General features: G+C 45.9%; 2 protein-coding genes across 2 annotated transcripts; one reads left to right on the top strand and one right to left on the bottom strand.

Annotated features, from left to right (window-relative positions):
• The first annotated feature begins 1,335 nt into the window (after positions 1-1,335).
• Positions 1,336-3,471, top strand: LOC123159481 (serine/threonine/tyrosine-protein kinase HT1). The gene is made up of 3 exons (XM_044577320.1): positions 1,336-2,276; positions 2,413-2,868; positions 2,966-3,471. Exons 1-3 carry the CDS (start codon positions 1,794-1,796, stop codon positions 3,215-3,217), a joined length of 1,191 nt encoding a protein of 396 aa, XP_044433255.1. The 5' UTR covers positions 1,336-1,793; the 3' UTR covers positions 3,218-3,471.
• Positions 3,472-17,375: 13,904 nt separating this feature from the next.
• Positions 17,376-20,926, bottom strand: LOC123161488 (GDSL esterase/lipase At4g26790). The gene is made up of 2 exons (XM_044579316.1): positions 20,322-20,926; positions 17,376-18,331 (listed from the first exon to the last, which is right to left on the bottom strand). Exons 1-2 carry the CDS (start codon positions 20,733-20,735, stop codon positions 17,645-17,647), a joined length of 1,101 nt encoding a protein of 366 aa, XP_044435251.1. The 5' UTR covers positions 20,736-20,926; the 3' UTR covers positions 17,376-17,644.
• Positions 20,927-25,861: the final 4,935 nt, after the last annotated feature.

Here is a 25,861-nt window from a genome sequence, read left to right as displayed (position 1 = left end):
CTTCATCACCATTCATTTTGCCACGTATGAATATATGACATTAGTAAGAATCTTTTTGGTTTTTGACTTAAAAATATTTTATCTCCTAATTAAAAAATCGAATTAAAAATCTGTTTTCACCATTAAATCCGTCTCGACGAGATCTTCAAAACTAGACCCCATGTTGATATATTTCGATGATTTTTTTTGGCCAAAAGTTGCCATGATGTTTACACTGTAGTTGCCATAGTGCTTAAATTAAAGTTGCCACGTCGCAGTTTTAGTTTGTAGAGCATGGCAATTTTAGTTTTTTTATGATGGCAATTCTAGTACTTTGACCATGAAAATTATTTTTTGTATGAACCATGGCAATTTTAAGTGCATGTATCATAGCAATTTTAGTTTATAATATGTCAAAATTTACTTTTAAATGTAGAAAAAAAGTTGAAACATATCATGGCAACTTCAGTGTAAACATCATGACAATTCATATGCAATAGACATGGCAACTTTTAACCCCAAAAAAATTCGTCGAAATATATTGATATGAGATCTAGTTTCGAAGATCTCATCACGAGGGGTTTAATGGTGAAAATGAATCTTCAGTCGGATTTTTAATTTAAGAGATAAAACATTTTAAAAACTAAAAATTTAAAAAGATTCTCACATGCATGCATGCGGTGACATGACGCAGTCTGTGTGTTATAGGGCGTGTGAGCGGGTTTAGCTCCCACCACACGTGTGTGGGCGTTAGCGTTGTCCTTTGTCATAAGCAGACCCTAATTGCCGCAGAGATTTGGAGGGACCCACGCCTCGGAACTGGGCCACTGTTAGGCAAGATTGTCGGCAGATTTTCCGGCCCATTACACTCCAAAACAAATCGGCCCTGCCATCACACCCACTGGAGTGGAATTTCAATCCACCCCTCGCATACATTTCAGCCTCTTCAACCTCCCGTCAACTGCTTTCCGGGGAAGAAATGACGCAGCTGGTGATGTCATACCATACCAGCACACACCGGCGGCGGCGGCCCGTTCCGTTCATACACACACACAGACACACTCTACCACAGAAACGCTCCCCCTCCCAAACAAAGCGCAAAAAGTACGTAGCCCCTGATGCATCCGTAACTTTCAGGCATGTCACTGCTTGTCATGTCACACGAACCTTTTCTCTTTTACCGATACAGATATTGCAGGTGCGTGCCTCATCCCTCCCTTGCATCCGGGAGCGTGCATGCATGCCTGGCCTAGCTACCACTCCTGCATGCAACTGGCGCCTTTTCCTGAACGGCTTCTTCACGAGACATCCTTGAGCGCCTTTAATTAGTCTCCCCGTCCGCCCATCCATGGCTTATCTCCAGTGCCAGCAGCACCGGCGTCTCACTTTGCTTCTCGAGAGCACTAGCTAGGTACCGTACCCACTGGCCTAAGAACAAGGACGGAGGAGAGGAGGGAGGAGGCATTCGATCGTGCGCTCCATCGCCTTTAGTTTTTGCCATTTGTGTCGTGCAACAAGCGCAACAGGCATCAGCTATTCTCGGTGTAGGTTAGGTGCATCATTCGGATAAGGTATCGTACAGACTACCGAGCAGGCCGTAGGGAGGGAGTTTTCACTCATGGGCACGGATACTTTGCCTCGGATCGTGTCATATAGCTCGTGAGCGTCCACGGTAGGTACGGCAAGCAATGCTCGTGGCGCGGCGTTGCTGCTCCGGCGTGGTGTCGCTCCGTGGCCGACGAGGCTGCCTGGTCCCTGCTGCTGGAATGAGGCGCTGCTGGTCGTTACCGTGCGAGTCTTGAGACCCCTCACCCATGCTTTCTTGCTTCCGGCAGCCGCGGCCGGCAGGGGACGCCAGCCAGGAGGGGGCGTCGTCCCGGCGGCCGGCACTGCCGTTCGCGACCGGCCTGTTGTTCGCGTCGTCACCGTCGACGTCGGGCAAGAACCCGTGGCCGTCGGAGGCGGACGACATGGAGAAGAAGCGCTGGGACAGCATGGAGTCGTGGTCCATGCTGCTGGACACGGCCATGGGCGCCTCCTCCGGCGGCGAGGGCTCGTCCCGCGACAGCGGCCGCCGGGAGGAGTGGATGGCAGACCTCTCCCACCTCTTCATCGGCAACAAGTTCGCCGCAGGCGCCAACAGCCGCATCTACCGCGGCATCTACAAGCAGCGCGCCGTCGCCGTCAAGATGGTCCGCATCCCCGAGCGCGACGAGGCCCGCCGCGCCGTCCTGGAGGACCAGTTCAACTCCGAGGTCGCCTTCCTCTCCCGCCTCTACCACCCCAACATTGTCCAGGTCCATCTCTCTCCTTCCTCGATCGATCAGTTTCCACTCATACATACATGTACACCACACACTGACTGATGATTCGAACTTAATTAGCAAGCCAAGCTATATCTTACACTGGAGATGAATCTGATTTGATCTGCAGTTCATCGCGGCGTGCAAGAAGCCGCCGGTGTACTGCATAATCACGGAGTACATGTCGCAGGGGACGCTGCGGATGTACCTGAACAAGAAGGACCCCTACTCACTGTCGCCGGAGACGATCCTGAAGCTGGCGCTGGACATCTCGCGCGGCATGGAGTACCTGCACGCGCAGGGCGTGATGCACCGCGACCTCAAGTCCCAGAACCTGCTGCTCAACGACGAGATGCGGGTGAAGGTGGCCGATTTCGGCACCTCCTGCCTGGAGACGCGGTGCCAGGCCACCAAGGGCAACAAGGGCACGTACCGCTGGATGGCGCCCGAGATGATCAAGGAGAAGCCCTACACACGCAAGGTGGACGTCTACAGCTTCGGCATCGTGCTCTGGGAGCTCACCACCTGCCTCCTCCCCTTCCAGGGCATGACCCCCGTCCAGGCCGCCTACGCCGCCGCAGAGAAGGTCCGTCCGTCGACACATCCCGTCCGTCTCTCCGTTCTTGTCACTCTGAATTAATCTGACACGTACTTGTCTCTGCTTGTGATGATCGACGTGTCAGAATCTGAGGCCGCCGCTGTCGAGCTCGTGCCCGCCGTTGCTGAACAACCTGATCAAGAGGTGCTGGTCGGCGAACCCGGCGAGGCGGCCTGAGTTCAGCTACATCGTGTCGGTGCTGGACAAGTACGACCACTGCGTCAAGGACGGGACGCCGATGATGGTGCACCAGGAGCTCAGGATCTGGAGCTCCTTCGCCAAGATCTTCAGGATGGGGTGCATCTCCAACAACTTGTCCATACCGGTGCATTCTTGATCACTTGCCACCACATTGATACACAATACAGACGCATTCTGAGTTTCAGACAAAGATATTGCTTTGTAACTACGCGCTCGTATGTATATGCCCTGCTGCTAGCTGTTAATTAATTTGTGCTTTATCTGACAAGTAGTTTTCTGAATGGTTTAATTTCACATGGCGATCAAGACCCAACAGTGTATTACAAGTCTGTAAATTTTATATTTCTCACTGGAAACCAAAGAAACGGCGGATTTCATTTGAAACTATTGGAATTGATGTCGAATATATATGTGTAGAGGGCTATAGCTAGACTTCCAATATGCAGATGTATGCATATTTGAGTGAAACCCATGACCATGGGCCTAATATATGAAGTCAAAAATAAACTAGACGAAGCTCGTATAGCCGCCAAAAAAAAAAAAAAACTGGTAACTCGGCTATACACAAGATCACCAAGGGGAGGATCTCCATGCTTGTGGGCTATGGCAAAACCCACCGTGGTGCGATAGTCGAGATACATTTGATGGCCTTGACAGTTTTCGTCGTTTGTTATACTATGCCGATTTACTACATGGGGAGGAGTGCCGTAGTCATGCCCCGAGGATGTAGGTGTTGATCGATGAACCTCGTTAATAAATACTTGTCTCTGGGTCTAAATCTCTGCAATGATGCAACTGGTAAATTCTAACAAATGGTATATGAGAAAGGTTGCAAATTGGATCATGGTGCGGATGATATATACGAAGATGAATCATCGACGACAACACAACATGGTGATGTATGTTCTAAATTAAAGACATGCTTCTTAGGAGCGAGTGGAGCGAAGTGGAGGCCAAAACGATTGAAGTCGCCCACTTGCCCACTTGGCCATGTGTGACAACGTGTGGTTGAAGGGGTGCCAGGTGGTTATAAATGGAAATCAAAGGAAACACAATGGATCAAAGAGCACACGAGTTGCCTAGCCCAAAATATCGATCACGAATTTCTGAAACAAGGTGACGAGCATGGAGAACACTTTGTTGAACTAAAAGAGAAGCTCAGGTCCGTCGAGTTATGTTTGACCTATGCGATCAGGTTTGTGATGAGTTTTTCTGTGCTACATTTGACATCTAATCGGGGTCGATTAATGCATGCCATATACAAACCATCCCTAGCCTAATTCGAAGAGGAGTCTTCGTCTTATCCTCCAAGGTGGTGATGCGCTCCGAACGGTGGACATCGAGTTGTGGGCTTGGGTTGCCCTACTGTTGTTGGACCTATTCTGTCCTCCGTAGCTACCCTCTAGGGGCATATAACCGTCAATTTGCAATGGAAAAAACTTTAAAGATACTATGGTTTAAAGTAATATAATTATTCATGGCAATGGTTTTATCTACAAAGTGAACAAAAACAATAAAACCATGAGTGTGAAAAGGACAACAAACTCGTGAGGAACAAAACAACTACTAAAAACATATGACAACAAACTCGTGAGGAACAAAACAAGTACTAAAAACATGTACAAGGTACGAGTAAGTTTTTTTCGATAAAGGGCAATTTTATTATCTCAGAATGTAGCAAGGTAGAAGTAAGTATCGTACGCCAAGGAGGAAAGTGCAGATGAAGAGAGCAGATATGAAGGGGAAGGAGGGGCGGAGAAAAATATGTCACTTCTATTCTCAAGTAGAAGATGGTTTGAAGAGACACGACAACCACCGAGGAGGAAATTGAGCGAGAATTAACTCACATTTCTAAAATAGAACAAATGTTTGACAATGTCTTCTTTATTCCTTGGCAATGCACGGGTAGCGGCGGCTGCTGCAGCGTCTGATCATGTGAGGGTAATAAATATTTTTCTTACTAAAAAACCATTGTCACTTGAAATAATATACGACGGGGCCTCATTGAAGTTTATCTTATACCAAAAACCATGGACTGGTCAATATGGACTCATACGTGATGTCATGGGCATGATTACACTCTTTGGAGGATTCTCAAATGTGGCATCATCTTATTATGTGTGGGTTATAAATATTTTTCTTGCTAAAAAACCGTTGTCACTTAGAGTAATATAAGACCAGGGCCTCATTGGAGGTTATCTTATACGAAAAACCATTGAATTGTCAGTATAGATACTCAAATAATTTAAAAGGCCCGTAGCAACGCACGGACATTCTATTAGTTATAATAGGTGTTCATTTGAAATGGCATCTCAAGATGGCGAAGGCATGCTCACCAACGCAGACTTTGTTAAAATGGTGTTGAATCGTTGTATAGTGCTACCATCATACTGGAATATGGGATCACATTAACTGTTTGTTAATACTAATTAATTTAGGAAAACACTATCTAGCGAACATCAGCCAGCGAACGCTTTAAACTTGCCATGCCATGCCACTATAGTTGCCATGACGACTTTGTAGGATTCGCCATGACCGGAGGTGAAAGTTGCCATGTAGCGAAAAAATGGCAACAAATTTGCCACGTTGTGCAGAAAATTTGTCATCCCTTAAATTCTGATTCGATGGCTCTGAGGGTTTTCGCACGGAGCCCTAAAAACATGACGTTATTCCCTGGTGTTGGGGGTACTTAATTTATGCTTTATGTGACAAGTAGATATCTGAATGGCATTATAGTTTGGGACTGACTATAGGTCAGTCGACTGAAAATTTACTTGGGTCAGTAGATCGACACAAAGTTGTTTCAGCCAACAAAACTACCTGATTGATCGTTCGTTACCTCTGTGAATCAAGACTTAACTCTATCGCACCTAAAAAATCAAGACGAGCTAGCCGGCCAATGTCACGCGCGATATTAATTCGCTTTCAGGGAATTCATACGCGCAGCGTTGAGCAGTGCACATACACCACGTACGTACGTATCTGCACCAACACTGCTAGCTAGCTACCTTCCTCTTCCTCATTTTTTCTTCTTTCGGATAAGAGGAAGGAGCCTTCAAACACATGCATGGATGCATTTCACGTACTGTACATGACTAGTTGCAAAAAATATTGTGCATCAATACCTTTACGCACATGCACTCCCTCCTATAGATGGATGGTAGCTAAATAAATTCATTTTTTTTTTGCGGTGTGAAATAAATTCAGTTCAATCTAGTAACAGCCCATGCATGTTAGTCGACTGATAATAAAATTTTGGTTCGTTGACTGATGCAAATTAAAACAAATAGTGAAAAAACTTCATACAGTTTACACATAATTTGTGCTTTTTTGTAACATGCAAGAATACACATATAATAATTGAAAGGAAATACAACAGAACTAAAACTAAACCAAAATTTGCACACAATTTACAAAGAAAATGCACTTTTTTAATATGCAAGAATAATTATATAATAGTGAAATTTTCGAAAAAAATAAATTTTCCAATAGGGAATGAATTAGTGGCATTGTTATTGCCCTTAAAGAAAAATAATTAAAATAATAATCTTTTCTAAGGAAGAATGAATTAATGACATTGGTATTACTGTTTAAGAAGAAAGAAAATGAAAAAAGTAAGGACAATGTGTGCACAAAATTTACACAAAAGTTGAGCTTTTTTATAATATGCAAGAATAAGTGTATAATAGTGCAATTTCCGTGAAAAGGAAGTTTTCTAAGAAGATATAGATTAATGGTTGATATTACCCTTAAAGAAAAAGAAAATAAACTAAAAACTAAAATAAAATCAAAATAATGAAGTTTTTCTAAGGAAGAATGAATTAGTGGCGTTGTTATTACCCTTCCAGAAGAAAGAAAATGATTTTTTTTTTTGCACATAACATATAATCAAGAATTTTTTGCCAAAAGACAGATTCCTAAGGAAGAATGAATTAGTGACATTGGTATTACCATATAATAAGAAAGAAAATAAAAAAAATAACAAGATGTGCACAAAATTTACACAAAAATGCATTTTTTTAATAAAATGTAAGAATAAGTGCATAACAGATTAACAGTGCAATTTCCGTGAAAAGGAAGATTCCTAAGAAAAAAATTAGATTAATGGATTGGTATTACCCTTAAATAATAAAGAAAATAAAATAAAAACTAAAACTAAATCAAAATAATGATGTTTTTCCAAGGACAAATGAATTAGTGGCATTGTTATTACCCTTTCAGAAGAAGAAAATGAAAAAATGCATATAATTTACACATAAATTGCACTTTTCATAATATGCGAATATAAACTTATAATACTTAAATTTTCGTCAAAAGAAAGTTCCCTAAGGAAAGAATGAATTAGTGACACTGGTATTACCATTTAAGAAGAAAAAAATGAAAAAAAAATGTAATGACAAAATATGCACAAAATTTACACTAGTATTGCGCTTTTTTATAATATGTAAGAGTAAGTGTATAATAGTGCAATTTTCATGAAAAGGAAGTTTCCTAAGAATTAATAGATTAATGGCTTGGTATTACCCTTAAAGAATAAAGAAAATAAAATAAAAATAATAAAGTTTTTCTAAGGAATAATGTATTAGCGGTATTGTTATTACCTTTTTAGAAGAAAGAAAATGAAATAAATTGCACATTTACACGTAAATTGCACTTTTCTTAATATGCGAGAATAAACTTATAATAGTGAGCTTTTTGCGAAAAGAAAGTCCTAAGAAAGAGTTAAAGAAGAAAGACAATAAACTAAAAGCTAAATCTAAGTAAGAATAGTGTCAAAAAACAAAAAGCAAAATCGAAAACACATGCAAATGTCAAAAATTAATTTGGACTATATCTCATATCCATGGTTCGTCTCAGTCCCACGCATACACACAACACATAACACAGACACACACGCGCGCACATAAAAAAACTAGGCCGATGCTAGGCGCCGGTGGCGGACCGGCGTAAGCGCGCGCCGGTCAGCTAATGACCGTTCGATCAAACTAATTTAATTCGTCTGATCCGTACGTCACCTGGGCCGGTCGTCCTGTTTTCTTGCTTATCTTTACCTAATAATAAATTAATTGGGTTTCTTTCGTCCATCATGGCATTTTTTTAGAAAAGTCTCTCTATTTCAGAGAATTCAACCCGCAGTCCTGTTTTAAGTTAGAATGATGCGTTATTTTTGTATTTTATTTTGTCCCTGTCTTTTCTTGAAATCAACCCGCCGTCCGAATTTAAGTCACACCCGAACCGTTATTTTACATTTTTTGAAACCCCCCCTAATGTTTTAGGTAATTCATCCGTGGATCATATTTAAGTCAATCAAATGCTTTTTAAAATCATCCATATCTTTTAAATCGTAACTCCGATTTGAACATGTTATATATGAAATTTGATTAGAAAAATATGTAGAATATGAATATGAGATTATTTTTACCTGTTAAGTATTTTTGAATATTATTTTGGAATATATTTGAGTCAAACCAAATGATTTTCTAAATTACCTGTATCTTTTAAACTGTAACTTCAATTTTCACATATTATACATGAAATTTTATTAGAAAAATGTGTGGAAACTAAATATGATGTTAATTTTACCTGTTAAATATTTTTAAAATATTGTTATGGAAGCAAACTTATAATATATAGGCAAGATCTTTTTTTCATACCGGAGGCGATCCGGATTGCAAATAAATACCCCACTATAACCATATACGGAAAAGAAAACATCGATAACTACACGTGCATACCTCTGAAAAATGTTGCAAGGGAAAACAACAGATTTCTCATCGCGAGAGTGAGAGAAAGCGAGCGAGAGAGAGAGAGAGAAAGAGAGAGGGGGAGAGAGGGAGAGGGAGAGGGAGGAGAGAGGGAGAGAGAGACGCCTTAGGATTAACCATATTCAACACACGTTTTTTTATTGTTTTGTGTGAACACCGAGGCCATCGCCGGCGAGGGTGAGAAGGAGGATAAGCGGCAACACAAATATGATGCCTCGCAAAAATAAAGGAGATGGACCTATTGTGGTCTTGAGTGATGGTTGTTGAGTTAAGAGTGTGTGTTATGTTTTCTCTCCCGTTGCAACGCACGGGCTCTTTTTGCTAGTAACATTTAATTCTACTAGTTATTATACTTTGGTGAAGATCATAGCGACGACAACATAGCATGGTGATGTATGTTCTAAATTAAAGACATGTTTCTTAGGAGCGAGTGGAGCGAAGTGGAGGCCAAAACGATTGAAGTCGCCCACTTGGCCATGTGTGACGACGTGTGGTTGAAGGGGTGCCAGGTGGTTATAAATGGAAATCAAAGGAAACACAATGGATCAAAGAGCACACGAGTTGCCTAGCCCAAAACATCGATCACGAGTTTCTGAAACAAGGTGACGAGCATGGAGAACACTTTGTTGAACTAAAAGAGAAGCTCAGGTCTCTGTCGAGTTACGTTTGACCTATGCGATATGGTTTGTGATGAGTTTTTCTGTGCAACGTTTGGCATCTAATCGGGGTCGATTAATGCATGCCATATACAGACCATCCCTAGCCTAATTCGAAGAGGAGTCTTCGTCTTGTCCCCCAAGGTGGTGATGCGCTCTGAACGGTGGACGTCGAGTTGTGGGCTTGGCTCGCCCTACTATTGTTGGACCTATTCTGTCCTTCGTACCTACCCTCCAGTCAATGGCGGAGCTACGTTGAAGGCTGCAGGGGCCATGGGCCCCCCCCCCCCCCCCCCAGCCTTGGTAATTCGTGAAAGAATTTTTTTAGGGGGAGAAGAAGATTAGGAAAAATAGAATATTTGGCCCAGCTAAACACCCATATTTATGTTTGCCCCCTCCCCCCCCCCCCAAAGGATCCTACCTAGCTCCGCCGCTGCCTCCAGTGGCATATAACCATCAATTTGCAATGGAAAAAACTTTAAAGATACTATGGTTTAAAGTAATATAACTATTCATGGCAATGGTTTTATCTACAAAGTGAACAAAAACAATAAAACCATGAGTGTGAAAAGGACAACAAACTCGTGAGGAACAAAACAAGTACTACCTCTGTCCAGGTTTATTGGTCCTCATTGTATTTCGTGCCAAATTTTGACCATAGATTAAACTAACAAAATGTTCACGCATATTACCAAACATTATATTTTTGAAAACTATGTTCAAATACGAATCCAATGAGATAATTTTTCTTGACATGCATTAACATTTTGTTAGCTAAATCTTTAGTTAAAATTTGACACAAATTACAAAGGGGGCCTATAAACGAGGACGGAGGTAGTACTAAAAATATGTACAAGGTACGGGTAAGTTTTTTTTTGATAAAGGGCGATTTTATTATCTCAAAATGTAGCAAGGTACGAGTACCGTACTTAAAATCATACATAGGTGTTCACTTGTAATGACATCTCAAGATGGCGAAGGCATGTTCACCAATGCAGACTTTGTTAAAATGGTGTTGAATCGTTGTATAGTACGCTATCATCATACTGGAATATGGGATCACATTAACTGTTTGTTAATACTAATTAATTTATCAAAAAAGGCTTTCGTCCTGCTTTATATATAAATCAAAGATCCACAGTATCTGGTACAACCGCACTCATCCAACACAATCACACACGCGCACCCAAGGCGGGATACATGGGCGCAGAGCGCAGCAACACACACCCTAGCACTACAAGAGCCGCCGGGGGCTTCATCCGAAGAAGTGAAGCCGCATATGACGAACCGTGGTCTTCAAGGCGGTGCCTTCAGGAAGGATACGGCACCGAAGCGTTGCCACCGCCTGATCCGAGGATCAGAGTTTCCCCTGGAGCACCACGATGGACAGAGATAGCCGCGACGACGCCTTCAAGAAGGGAGCGATCTTCGCCGTCACCAGTCCGTCCGAAGATAGAGAGGTTTTCACCCCAGCCAAGATTCACCTCCACCGAATGCCACACCCCAGCTACCATGCCGCCCACACGGCCGTGATAGCCGGGCAGCACTGAGGCACGAGCTTTACCCATGAGCACCGCGCCACCACCACCAGGGCCACCGCCCCGGAATCCAAGACCTTCACACCAAGTCCCCCGAGCCCCACCGCTACCTCCACCGCAGAGACGGGCGGAAAGGATCCGCCTTTCACACCCCTGGCCGGTCCCAACGTCGAGACCCATAGGCCGGCCACAACAAGCCTCCATCGAGCCATCCTGCTACACCGGGCGCGAGACGAGAGCAGTCTTGCCGCCGGGCGCGAGACGGGCCGGTCCTGCTGCCGGGCGCGAGACGAGCGCAGTCCTGCTGCCGGGCGCGAGATGAGCCGGTCCTGCTGCGGGCCGCGAGACCAGCTCGGTCCTACGTCACCGGGTGCGAGACGGATGATGGACTACAGCTGGGAGAAGGCCAGCCCTCCGATGAGAGAAGCAAACAGACGCCGAGGAGAGGGGTCGAAGGCCGTCAATGTTGGGGATATCGCTTATCGGGAACTTATCGGTCGAGCTATGATAAGGGGTAAATCGACAAGTTTATCGGCATATCGGCCGACATATCAGCTAATTTATCGGCCGATTTATCTTATCGGTCAGACCACGATAAGCGATAAATCGGCCGATTTATCGGAATATCGGAAGATATCTTGAACAATAAGGCCGATACAGGCAGCCTAAAGACGGGCCGACGCTAGAAAAATCTGGTCGCCGCCGCAATCAACCTGCCACCACCGCCGCCGCTAGCAGCAGCAGCTAGCGCGCCACAGTGGGCCACGGTCATGGCCACAACCACACCAGGTCACAGCCCGCCCCCGCGCCGCCCGACGCCCACACGCCCGCCAGACCAAAATGGTGCTGAACGGGGTCGCCGCCGCCAAGCACGCACCACCGCCCCGGACACCAGCCGAGGCCACACCGTTGCCACGGACGACCACCGCCGCACCCCACGACGCCGTCCGCAGTCCTTGCCACCTGCAGCCCGCGTCGCGACGCGGCTAGATCTGGCGGAGCTGCATTGACCCGCACCATCCGCCGCCGCCGGCCGCCCAGCATGCTCCGCCACCACGACGCCCGTCGTGCAGCCAGCAAGAAGTTGTCGCCGCACAGCTTCGGCTCCCTGCCGTTGCCACGCCGCAGCGCCCGCCGCCAGCGCCGCACCCCAGCCCGGCCGCCCCGTCCCGCGTCAGGGCCCCGCACAAGAGGACGAAAACTCCCCGCCGCCGCCGCTAGCCGCGCTTCACCCGGGTGCACCCCCTGGCGGCGGCGAGGGAGGGAGGAGAGGAGGAGGGGACGCCCCTGCGGCGGCGGCTAGGGTTCCCTCCTGGCCGCCCGTGGGGGGGGGGGCGCAGGAGGGTCACGCTGTCGGATTCCTCATTTTAGTAAGAGTTGGAGCGTCTTAGAGACTCACTAATTAATTTAGGGAAACACTATCTAGCGAACATCAACTGGGAGCGTTTTCCGAGCGAACGCTTTAAACTTGCCATGCCATACCACTATAGTTGCCATGACGACTTTGTAGGATTTGCCATGATCGGCGCGGCCAGATCTGACGGAGCTGCGTTGACCCGCACCATCCGCCGCCACCGGCCGCCCAGCACTCTCCGCCACCACGACGCCCGTCGCGCAGCCGGCAAGAAGTCGTCGCCGCACAGCTCCGGCTCCCTGCCGTCGCCACGCCGCAGCGCCCGCCGCCAGCGCCGCACCCCAGCCTGGCCGCCCCGTCCCGCATAAGGGCCCCGCGCGAGAGGACAAAAACTCCCCGCCGGCGCCAGCTGCGCTTCGCCCGGCTGCGCCCCCTGGCGGCGGCGAGGGAGGGAGGAGAGGAGGAGGGGACGCCCCGGCGGCGGCGGCTAGGGTTCCCTCCTGGCCGCCCATGGGGGGGTGGCGTAGGAGGGTCACGCTGTCGGATTCCTCATTTTAGTAAGAGTTGGAGCGTCTTAGAGCCTCACTAATTAATTTAGGGAAACACTATCTAGTGAACATCAGCTGGGAGCGTTTTCCCAGCGAACGCTTTAAACTTGGCATGCCATACCACTATAGTTGCCATGACGACTTTGTAGGATTTGCCATGACTGGAGGTGAAAGTTGCCATGTAGCGAAAGAATGGCAACAAATTTGCCACGCTGTGCAGAGAATTTGTCACCCCTTAAATTGTGATCCGATGGCCCTAAGGGCTTTCGCTCGGAGCCCTAAAAACATGACGTTATTCCCTGGTGTTGGGTACTTAATTTATGCTTTATCTGACAAGTAGATATCTGAATGGCATTATAGTTTGGGACTGACTATAGGTCAGTCGACTGAAAATTTACTTTGAGTCAGTCGACCGACACAAAGTTGTTTCAGCCAACAAAACTATCTGATTGATGGTTCGTTACCTCTGTGAATCAAGACTTAACTCTATCGCACCTAAAAAATCAAGACGAGCTAGCCGGCCAGTGTCACGCGCGATATTAATTCGCTTTCAGGGAATTCATACGCGCAGCGTTGAGCAGTGCACATACACCACGTACGTACGTATCTGCACCAACACTGCTAGCTAGCTACCTTCCTCTTCCTCATTTTTTCTTCTTTCGGATAAGAGGAAGGAGCCTTCAAACACATGCATGGATGCATTTCACGTACTGTACATGACTAGTTGCAAAAAATATTGTGCATCAATACCTTTACGCACATGCACTCCCTCCTATAGATGGATGGTAGCTAAATAAATTCATATTTTTTTTGCGGTGTGAAATAAATTCAGTTCAATTTAGTAACAGCCCATGCATGTTAGTCGACTGATAATAAAATTTGGGTTCGTTGACTGATGCAAATTAAAACAAATAGTGAAAAAACTTCATACAGTTTACACATAATTTGTGCTTTTTTATAACATGCAAGAATACACATATAATAATTGAAAGGAAATACAACAGAACTAAAACTAAACCAAAATTTGCACACAATTTACAAAGAAAATGCACTTTTTTAATATGCAAGAATAATTATATAATAGTGAAATTTTCGAAAAAAATAAATTTTCCAATAGGGAATGAATTAGTGGCATTGTTATTGCCCTTAAAGAAAAATAATTAAAATAATAATCTTTTCTAAGGAAGAATGAATTAATGACATTGGTATTACCATTTAAGAAGAAAGAAAGTGAAAAAAAGTAAGGACAATGTGTGCACAAAATTTACACAAAAATTGAGCTTTTTTATAATATGCAAGAATAAGTGTATAATAGTGCAATTTCCGTGAAAAGGAAGTTTTCTAAGAAGATATAGATTAATGGTTGGTATTACCCTTAAAGAAAAAGAAAATAAACTAAAAACTAAAATAAAATCAAAATAATGAAGGTTTTCTAAGGAAGAATGAATTAGTGGCGTTGTTATTACCCTTCCAGAAGAAAGAAAATGATTTTTTTTTTGCACATAACATATAATCAAGAATTTTTTGCCAAAAGAAAGATTCCTAAGGAAGAATGAATTAGTGACAATGGTATTACCATATAATAAGAAAGAAAATGAAACAAAAATGACAAGATGTGCACAAAATTTACACAAAAATGCATTTTTTTAATAAAATGTAAGAATAAGTGCATAACAGATTAACAGTGCAATTTCCGTGAAAAGGAAGATTCCTAAGAAAAAAATTAGACTAATGGATTGCTATTACCCTTAAAGAATAAAGAAAATAAAATAAAAACTAAAACTAAATCAAAATGATGATGTTTTTCCAAGGAAAATGAATTAGTGGCATTGTTATTACCCTTTCAGAAGAAGAAAATGAAAAAATGCATATAATTTACACATAAATTGCACTTTCGATAATATGCGAATATAAACTTATAATACTTAAATTTTCTTCAAAAGAAAGTTCCCTAAGGAAGAATGAACTAGTGACACTGGTATTACCATTTAAGAAGAAAAAAATGAAAAAAAATGTAATGACAAAATATGCACAAAATTTACACTAGTATTGCGCTTTTTTATAATATGTAAGAGTAAGTGTATAATAGTGCAATTTTCATGAAAAGGAAGTTTCCTAAGAATTAATAGATTAATGGCTTGGTATTACCCTTAAAGAATAAAGAAAAGAAAATAAAAATAAAACAAAATAAAATTAATAAAGTTTTTCTAAGGAATAATGTATTAGCGGTATTGTTATTACCTTTTTAGAAGAAAGAAAATGAAATAAATTGCACATAATTTACACGTAAATTGCACTTTTCTTAATATGCGAGAATAAACTTATAATAGTGAGCTTTTTGCGAAAAGAAAGTCCTAAGAAAGAATTAAAGAAGAAAGACAATAAACTAAAAGCTAAATCTAAGTAAGAATAGTGTCAAAAAACAAAAAGCAAAATCGAAAACACATGCAAATGTCAAAAATTAATTTATACTATATCTCATATCCATGGTTCGTCTCAGTCCCATGCATACGCACGACACATAACACAGACACACACACGCGCACATAAAAAAACTAGGCCGATGCTAGGCGCCGGCGGACCGGCGGAAGCGCGCGCCGGTCAGCTAATGACCGTTCGATCAAACTAATTTAATTCGTCCGATCCGTATGTCACCTGGGCCGGTCGTCCTGTTTCCTTGCTTATATGTACTATATTAATAACTCCACAAACCGTTATTACTCCATACTCCATGCGTTGCCGTACTCGACGCCAGAAATAAAGAGATCTTTTACTCCTCCCACACTCAACGCTGGACGCGGGCCCTTGTGTGCGTCACCGGCCCAACGCCTCCAGTCATGGCCGCTCGTACGTTGCGGCATATGTGTCGGTGGCGTCCAACCAGCCGTCCCATGGTCTCACAACTTCAAGCATTGCGTGTCGCAGGAGTCGTCGCTCGTTGTAGCACCTAGTCGCCGCAGTAGTAGCACGCCACACGGCCGTTCCAGTAGCACCATGCACCACCGCGCAGCTCCTTCGGCGTCACCACTTGCACCATGGTCAACCCTGCCATATCCGATTGAAGCTTTTTCTATTGCCGATTGTAGCTTTTTTGGATGCCCATTGTAGCTTTCTTTGGCCTCGGTTGCAGCTTTCCTCATCACGGTCGCAGCTTTCCCTATCACTGGTCACAGCCGTCGCGTCACCAGTTGCAGCTCTATCATGGGACGGTTGCATCTTGTCGTAGCAAGGTTGCAGCATTCCCCATGGTGTCGTAGTGGTCAGGCGGCCTCGTCGCCAGTGGTCGCCGTTCGCAGATCCGCCCTTGCTAGTCCAGCAGGATGTAGTCGCCCCGTAGAAAAACACCGCCGTCTTGTACAGGCCGACACCTATGTCGTTGCAGGACCTAGCAGCCGCCATCGTAGCACATACGTCACTGCATCAGCGTGCCGCCGGCCGCAGCTTTCAATGTCACCGCTCACACCATTGGCGTGTTCAATTGAAGTTTTTTCTCACACCGGATGAAGCTATTTCCATGCCGGTAAAGGCATTTCTCACAAGTTGAAGCTTTAATTTCCACCGTCCCAATTGAAGCTTTTTTATCTATGATTGAAGCTTGTTCTGTAAACGGTTGCAACTCCTTTCGTTTTGCAGTGCCCGATTGAAACTTTGTATATCTTTCGGTTGAAACTTTTTTCACCTATGGTTGAAGCTTTTTAAGTAACGGTTGCAACTTTTTCAGTTTGGCAGTGGCTGGTTGAAGCTTCCGCTGTCGATGAATGAAGCTTTTTGATCTAGGCTTGAAGCTTCTTTTTATCAATGGTTGTAACACCCGTATCGGTGGTTTCAACATCTCCGCCGCCCCTCTGTCTTCGGTTCCAGCTTTTGGATTCATCGGTTGCAGCGTATGTACATACGGATGCAACAATTTTATAGCAGGAGTAGTACTCAATGCAGGCGGGAGGTAGAAGAAAGGTACCCCCTTCGTCTCAAAATAAGTGTCTTGAGCTTAGTATAAATTTATACTAGAGCTAGTACAAAATTAAGACACTTATTTGAAACGAAGAGAGTAGAAGATAAGGCAAACTATAATTAAGAAGAAGAAAAAAAACAACCGTCACGTAGGGCCGTCACGTACGTAAATCTTAACGGAAGCAGTTTTGTGTGGGCCTGTGTAGCCAGCGTGGCGCCCGGCCCATCACCCGTGTGATGTGCGTGCATGTACATGTACGCACTGTGCGCACGAAAGCGACGCGGCCGGCCGAAAGTTGCGCCGGCGCGCGGCACACAAACATTTACCAAAAAACTAACATGCATAAAGAGAAAAGAGAAAAAAATTATGCAGCGCGTATACCGGCATGGAGGCATGGCACCGCATGCAGCCATGCATACAGCTAGGCCAAAGCCATTCTTGCATGCATGCATGTACCGAGTAAAAAGAAAATCGACTGAACTAAAAGAGAAAAGTCAGGCGACTGTTATATAGCTAAACTGTTATAGTTTCACAATCGAAGACCCAACAATGCAAGTATGTAAATTTAATCTTTCTCACTGAAACCCAAATAGTGGACGGACTTCATGTGAGACAGTGTACATCGAATCGCCCACGCTCAACACATACATGCTATGTATCTACACCAGTTAAACGACAACTCTGATCACAGTACTGCTCAGTGCTCACATTCCCTTTTCATATTCGCTTGATCTGTACGGCAGCTGATTCCTACCTCAACAAGCTCAAGCTCACCGCCGTCGTCCCTTTGGCGAAGAAGCGGTTGATCTTCTCGGTTGGATGGAACGAGTCCCAGAAGAAGTACTTGTCGGCGTCGTCGCAGGTAAGAGGGGACTTGTCGTTGCACATGAACCCCATCTCCACCTTCCCGGTGGCGCAGCACCCCTCCGAGACGTTCTCCAGCCCGAGCTTCTCGGGGTGCTCGATGAGGTCGACCATGTCGTCGTAGACGTTGATGTAGGCGAGCCTGTACCCGCGGAGCTCCGCCCGGAGCCTGGCGATCATGGCCTTGACCTTGACGTTGTAGTCCCGGGCCACCTGGTTGTACTCCTCGTTGCAGCCGCCGCCGCCGAGCAGGTTGAGCGTGCGCTCCAGCGGCACGCAGCCGATGGCGGAGAGCCCCGCGAAGGTAACCCGGCGCGCGCCGAGGCGGTAGATGGCCGTGAGGAACTCCGCGGCGCGCGCCACCAGGAAGTCCTGGTACTCGGCCACCGTGAACTGCAGGAACCGCCCGGTGACCAGCAGGTAGTAGTTCTCCAGGAAGTCGTTGGTGCCCACGCTGACGACGTACACCGCGTTGGCCACGATGTGCCTGGCACGGGCGCGCCCGGCGTGCTTCGCCAGCCGGCGCTGGTACTCCTTGAAGTACTCCACCTCCTTCCACATCGGTATCACTGCCTGCATGTCCACGCGGAGAGGAGGATCAGCAAATGTGTTGTTCGGTCTGAATGTTGTTTTCTAAACAGAGGACTATGCCATGCTATCCTGAATTCTGAATATCGACAGTATTACTTTTGTATAGTGCAGTGGATTCAGAGATTGAATGCCTGTGAATATGTACATCCAAGATCAAACCCACACATCGGATTCGATTAGGACGGCAGTCCCTCTCTGGCTGCAGATACTACACAGATTCTGGCCCGGGAAGGATCGGTGCGGCTGGTTGGTGAGAGCAACGAACCAAACCACCACTGTTTGGCTCATAAATTCTACAGGAACTACTACAATCGATGGTGCCAAATTCAGACAGAAAACGGTGGACTGACCGCTAATAAATGTGTCAATAGAACGAACCGCGTCGCTCTCAAGCATATGGACTGATGGGCATCTCCAGCTGAAGGAAACGGGAAGCAAAGAAAATGCTGTCTGATCATGGATATTCATGGTACAGAACCACTCTAGGGTGTGGACTCTGGATCTGGAAAAGAAGCTTCCTAGCTAGCCTGAACAGGACAGGGTACACACTGAAGAAGATAGGCTGATAGGGCGATTATGCGCCGCAGCAGCAGGTCGTTATACCAACGGCAGATCCATCTCCGGATGAATGTTGATGGGTTGGTTCTGGGTGGCTCGATCAGAAGAAGCATGTGCCTGGCCATTCCCAGCACTGAATGCAGAGCCAATTAACGCCTGTGGATGCAGATGCAGTTGGTTGCTCGGAAGAGGAGAAGGTTCGATCAACAGCAACCACGAGAATGCTTGCGTTGGAGAAAAAACAAGAGGAACAACCTAGGTGATGCTTAGCAAAATAGCAAAGGTCCTATGTACGTACTGGGTCGTTAGTGTGCACGCTTTGTGATTAATTAGCCGCCCAACCTGATGGCCGGGCCGATCGATCTAGCGTTCCTGCTAGAGCCGTTGACCAATGTGCCTTGTGGTGATCTGCAACGTCTAATCAAGGTTCCCGGTGGAGTAACGCATGCATGGTTTGAGAAAAAGACGGTGTGCAAGTGACGTATAAATGCATATCTTCTGTCCGGAAAATATATGGATTGCTTTTTGTTATTAAAAACAGTATGTCAAGAACGCTCTTATATGATAGGACGAAGGAAGTACTTCCTCCGTTCGAAAACGCTTCTCCCAACCTTGTTTCTCAAATGGATGTATCTAGCACTAATTTGGTGCTAGATACATTCATTTGAGGGGCAAGTTTTTTCGGACGGAGGGAGTAATAAAGATATAAGGGGAAGTGATGCTGAAAAAGAAGAGACGCGCGGCCGGTTTGCCGTATCGGAATTTGGGAGGACTGCCGTTGCGTACGTCTTCCTCTGCAGAATTGCATAAACGGCATGGCGCTCGCGAATGGCAACAGTTGGTGGGCTCATATAGATTCCACCCAGCGCATCTGCTCTATTTATTGTGTTGCTCCACACATCCATCTAACGTTCAAAACGGAGGGACATATGGTAGTAGATCAGTACACGCCTTGGCACTAATCGTGTTAATTGCTTCAGACGTACGGCTGGGATGATGTTTCGGCAAGAAAAATAGCAGCAGCTCCAGAACGCATGGCTCAACTGCCATGTTTATGGGGTTTTACGCAATGGACCCGGTGCCTGTCGACTTAAAAGCTGCCTGCAGGTAGACTGGTACGTACCCATGGGCCTGCGTGCTGTGTGTAACTGTTGCACGTACCTCACTTGATGACCAAATTATTCAGTAACCATACGGTGATACGGAACAAGAGGCCTTCGGATACTAGGAACAACAGGAGTAGCATTTGCGTCGTCGGCCGCGTACTACTCCTAGTTGCGTGCGTCAGTGCGTGTGAGTTTTACTGGCTAGCTTTTTCCTAGGTTACTCGTACGTGTTGCGCTTGTACTCACTACGGACGCGGCAGCTGCAGCTGCGGCGTGCAGGTTGGCGCATGCGGGTTCGTGGCTCGTACCAGGACGCTCGCGGTGGCGTTGTCGAGGCCGGAGCCGGCGGAGGCGAAGACGACGCCGGTGGCGAAGTCCTCGATGCCGTATGCCGGGTCGAGGTACGCCGGCACGAGCGGCGGCAGGCCGAGCGCCTCGGAGACGAAGTCGGGCGGCAGCCGCCCGTTGCAGAACCGGCCCGTGGCGCCGCCCTGCAGGTCGCGCCCGTACGGCGGGAAGTTGCTCTTCAGCACCGTGCCGATCACGTTGTTGTTGCCCGTGTCCACCGTCGAGTCCCCGAACACGATCACCGCCGGCACCACCGGCTTCTTCTTCCCCGACGCCGCCGCCGCCGCGCCGCCTACGACGACCGCCGCGGCCACGAGCACCATCAGCACCGTCGCCGACGTCGACGACCTTGCATGGTGAGGCGCCATCAACATGGCGTCTCAAGGTGTCGTACGTCGCGGGTGTACTGACTACTGACGCAGTGCGGTGGTGCTAAGCTGGCCGGCGATCGCGGCTTGCAGATGCGCCTAGGCCCAGCGCTGGTTGCCAGCTCGCCATTAAATAGGCGGGAGAGCCGGGAACGCGACGAGGTGTCGTCAGGCCGGTCGGGGCGTGGGGACAAAGGATGCGTCGCGGTTTCTCAGCTGACTGAGGAGGCTTTCATCAAAGTTACACCGGGAGGCGCATGACCTTCGTTTGTTGGGCAGGGAAACGCTACTGAGATCGTTGTCAGTTGGCCTTTTTCAAAGAAAAGGAATACGATCGCACTGTCACGTTATTCAGTGTGTACTGTCCGCTGCCCAACTGATATACATGTTGGACCACAGGAATTGATTGGCGTGTCCAACCCAAATCTGTTTTCATGGTTTGCACAAATAGCTCAATCTCACGGGTAGATCTCACAACTGATATGCATACACTTTGTTTCAGAAAGCAAAAATGTCAAGGGTCTGGGTAAGGTGTCCTTCTGCTAGACTGTCTGGGTTGATTCCCTATGTAGCTGCAGAAATGGCTAGTCGCTCAAGCAGTGTTAGTAATATATACTGAAAATGGATAAGCTGTCCCTGGACAGTTGGCATGTCTGGATTCCATTATATATGCTCACTGCGCTACCACTGTACGTGTATATAGTTACCAAAAAGGGAGCATCTGTAATATCTAACATTACGAAAATCCATAGCTGATCTCTGCAGTATGTTTTTTTCCGGGGAAACGGCGCTGCTTTATTGAGCAAGGAGGTCCAAAGGAATTGTTACAATACCATGTGGCTGCAACAGCCATACATGTCTACTCGACGCTAGAGATAACAAAATTTTAGCTAAATTGTCTGCTGCAAAATTCCTACTTCTACTCTCAGTCTCATGAATAAAATTGCACACTTCAAACTCTTCTGCTCTCTGCAGTATCTAATTAACGACAACAATAAGGGATCAGTTACATCTATCCATGGCCCATTAGCCCATGTATACGCACGGCATGATACAAACAACAGGTTGCAGGAGCCAGAAGGCCAAATCACAACGATTTAATAGCTAGGTATCGTTAAGTGCCTGTCTCTTTCGGGCTATGATGCACACAAAAAAAACCTTTTTGCCTTTTTTTTTACTCAGGAGAGCATTTTACTTTGTTACAGCAATTCCAGGTGAATCCTAGAAACTTCTCCCCTGTAGTTTTATACAGGGGCTTCACTTTCATCCCTTCAAATTCTTCAAAGTTTAAAGGAACCCCAATATGTTATTTCCAATACCTCACTATGTTAGAAATAATTGCTCTAACTTAGAAATAGTTGGCTTTTAACTGAATTTATATGCCACCTATTTGAAAACAAGGTAGTAAACAGAAATATATAATATGTGTATCATAGAGAAAGAAGAAATATAGAAGATGTCACTAGGGCCCAATGTATTGGGGGGAGAAGCACGTGATTGGTGGCGAGCCGTCAGGAATTGTTTGTCAGTGGAGACTCAATCACCGTTGGTCCATGCACTAGCCAGTCCATCTAAAGGCTAAACTGATGAAGAAGGATGGGCAATAGATTTCATCACTCCACCTCACATCTAGACTCTTGCAGGCCTTAGACGTGGGAAACTATTTTTAATTAATAGTGCATTGGTATGGTCTTGATGAAATTTAACTTATATAGTGAGAAATAAAAAGAATGAACAAATTCAACCGAGAATAGTAATGATCATCTCATGTATGTGTTGCATGAATTTGGTATTATCCACGATTAAATTTACACCATCTTATTTCTCGACCTGTGGTGCCGCCGCGGATTCATCTGCCTCCCGCCGGTCAATATGACTGCAGGTGGGTGGGGGTGGGGGATCTTTGTGTCTAGTTTGGGCTTTGTAGGTGCTTCAACTTCTTCATTGCCGGTGAAGTTGGGGTAGTGGTAGAGATGGAAATAACTTTTCCACGGCTTTCTCCATGTCAATGGGCTTTCTTGGAGGGGTGTCGACAAGTTGGAGGATGGTGTCGATTGCCGGTCATTAGGTATGCCAGTGTTAGCATTCGCCCATGGCAACGGTGTCCTATGGAGGGGGCAGCGTGCAACTGTTCTCCAAATGAATATCTGTTCAATGAAGCTTAACCAGATACAACTCCTTCGGGAACTTGTGAGGTTTGTGAATCCTCCTCCGTCTAGCTGAAGTCAGGATTATTGCTTGGTCCTCGTCGGTACTACCTTCTCCGGGATGGTAATCTTTGATCACGGTCGCCGCTGCCTTCTGTTCTATAACGACGACTTCTCTCATTGTTGCTTCTACAAGCTCCTACGTTTCAACAAGGTTTTTCCGACGAGACACAAAGGCCTAGAGGCAACAACAACCTCTGATCACGGCGCACCCCGAGTGGATGCAAAAGGCGGCAACAAGTATTGTATCGTAAATTCATGATAGTAGGAAGGAACAACCGGTTATGAACTCTGACGACAACGACACTACAACCTCGAGTAGACGAGCCGCGATCGCAATCAGCACCGCATGTGCATGCATGCAAACGCAGTCTGCATGATCATGAGCATAATTGGTTTGATGCCAAAAATTGGCATGCCAACATTTGGCAAATGCCAAATATTGGCTAGTGCTTGGTTGGCTACCATGTTTATGTGCCAACCTCATAAAAAGTTACCAATTTTTGGCACTTTTGATATTGTCAATTGTTGGCTTGCCAAATATTAGCAATGCCAAATGTTGATATCAAACCAATTATCCTACATATCTCTGGGTGACGAATGGCGCCCGTGCCCCGGACGCCTCTCCGAGGTCGCTCTCCGGCCCGCGCGGCGACGGATGCCATAACTGTCCATGCACGCACCGCCCACCGCCACCCCGCCAGCTGCATGGGCCTTCAATTCCGGCAACGACGCGGAGCCGCACGGTTGCGCCCCGGAGCCCGCCGACGACCAGAAGAGCTAAGCACACAGGAAACGACGAAGCTCGAACAAGCTTACTAGCCACGCTTGACGTACGTATCTCGATCCGGCCACCCCGCGCGTTAACTAGCCGGGACCTCGCGCGCATATTTTCGGGAAAAATGGAGGACCCGGGACCTGGCGCATGCATGCACTCACGTCGCACGGCATCCGGTTGTTGGCGCCACAGGCACGGCCGGCCAGCCAGCGCTGCCGGCCGGCCGGGCAGGAGAGGCGGAGACTGGTTGGTTTCGTATCGCAATCGCCGACTTATTGTGCAGTTAGGATCGTGTCTAGTCTTGATCGGAGTAGTCGTGTGCGTGCCCACGCCCGGTTTGCGTGCTACGTTGCTTACGTCCTGGCCCAAGGAAGCTGGTTGGGATTGCAACTTGCAAGCCAGGATTGTACGTTTATTCTTCTTCTTCTTTTGTGAAACAAAGTTTGGGTTAGGAAAAAAGATGACCGTAACAGGTACAACACCCGGGCCAGGAGGCTGGAGAAACCAAACCGAATTTCAACGGCCAGGTTCATAAGATAAAAGCGAATTTAATGGTGAGCAGCCGTGTTGGATGATCTCCCTTCATGATGGAACTGCACTAGTTGAAACTATCTCTTCATCTTTTTTTATGATAAAAACTATCTCTTCATCTTCTTGATACCTACAGACGGGAGCAACTAATTAACGAGCGCTCCTTCGGGAGCCTTGCAACGATTAGCGCCACTTGGCGCGCTTTCAGCCATTCGCCACGTGTCGCGCTCTGGGCGCTCCCTCCGAATTTTGTTTTTTTATTTTTCCGCACGCGTTTTCGGTTTCTTAAACGTTTTTTTCTGGTTTTTTTTAACGTTTTGGTTTTCTACCGGTCTTCCCTAGCTTTTCGAACAATTTTTTTTCGAAAAAAACAATTTTTTTGCGCAAAAAAGTGCATTTTTTTCGCGAGAGTCACGGTTTTATTTTCGCGAGAGGCATGGTTGTGCTTTCGCGAGAGGCACGGTCATGCCTCTTGGAAACGAAAAAAACGTGTTTTTTATTTTATTTTTTCTCTTTCGCGAGAGGCACGGTTTTGCTTTCGCGAGAGGCACGGTTGTGCTTTCGCGAGAGGCACGGACGTGCCTCTTTCGGAAAGGAAAAAAATGCATTTTCTGTTTTTTTTTTCGTGAGAGGCACGGTTTTGCTTCCGTGAGAGGCATGGCGTGCCTCTTTCGGAAAGGGAAAAAAACGTGGTTTCTGTTTTTTTTCTTTCGCGAGAGGCACGGTTTTGCTTCCGTGAGAGGCACACGGTTGTGCTTTCGTGAGAGGCGCGGGCGTGTCTCTTTCGAAAAAAAACGTGTTTTTTGTTTTCTTTTCTTTCATGAGAGGCACGGTTTTGCTTCAGCGAGAGGCACGGGCGTGCCTCTTTCGAAAAGGGAAAAAACCCGTGTTCCCGGTTCGGGTTTTTCATCGGGTTTTTTTGTCCGGTTTTTTCATGAAAAAAAAGTTCATCAAAACCTATCAATATGGGATGTAGTTTTGAAGATCTCGACGCGAGGAATCCAATGGCGAAAGCGGTTCAAGATTTGGACGCACGATTTAAGAGATAAAACATTTTGAATAAACGAATCTACAAAAAAAGGAAAAACTCCCAGGTTGCGACAAGTGACGTACATGCAGCGCGCCACTTATCGCAACCCGGGGGAGTTAAAGTGATCTCGGCAAAGAGTACTCCTTAAATTAAGTGATTTCTCCTACAGACCCCAATTGGTTCGCAAGGGGTGCAGCTCCCAGCGAACGTTTTCCCCATCGTTCGCTAGGGCCAGGCCATGGCGAACCCCTTCGATTGGCCCAAAAAGGCCCAGTTAATTGTTTTTTCATTTAAAATTGTCATGCTAAACTTTTTTTTTTAAAAAAGAAGGTCATGTGATTTGGAAATATAAAATTGCCATGCTAGACTTTAAAACTGCCATCCTCCGGATAAAAAATGCCATAAACAAAAAAGTACACATAAATTTATAAATTTCATGCTCTGAAATGTGAAAGATTCTGATGCTATTTCATAAAACTGTCACCCTCTAGATAAAAAAGGGTTTTATCTGGATAAGCCCAAAACTACCATGCCATTAAAAATGGCATCCTCCCAACATAAAAAATGTCATCCTCTCAATAAGAAA

The sequence above is a fragment of the Triticum aestivum genome, chromosome 7B, assembly GCF_018294505.1.
Source record: "Triticum aestivum cultivar Chinese Spring chromosome 7B, IWGSC CS RefSeq v2.1, whole genome shotgun sequence".
Lineage (NCBI taxonomy): Eukaryota > Viridiplantae > Streptophyta > Magnoliopsida > Poales > Poaceae > Triticum > Triticum aestivum.
This window is presented reverse-complemented; position numbering and strand designations above follow the sequence as displayed.

Coding starts and splice junctions, on each gene's coding strand:
- LOC123161488 (XM_044579316.1), bottom strand. CDS start 20,735: ATGTTGATGGCGCCTCACCATGCAAGGTCGTCGACGTCGGCGACGGTG. Junction 18,332..20,321: donor ACGCCACCGCGAGCGTCCTG/GTACGAGCCACG, acceptor GTGGACATGCAG/GCAGTGATACCGATGTGGAA.
- LOC123159481 (XM_044577320.1), top strand. CDS start 1,794: ATGCTTTCTTGCTTCCGGCAGCCGCGGCCGGCAGGGGACGCCAGCCAG. Junction 2,277..2,412: donor ACCACCCCAACATTGTCCAG/GTCCATCTCTCT, acceptor TTTGATCTGCAG/TTCATCGCGGCGTGCAAGAA. Junction 2,869..2,965: donor CCTACGCCGCCGCAGAGAAG/GTCCGTCCGTCG, acceptor TCGACGTGTCAG/AATCTGAGGCCGCCGCTGTC.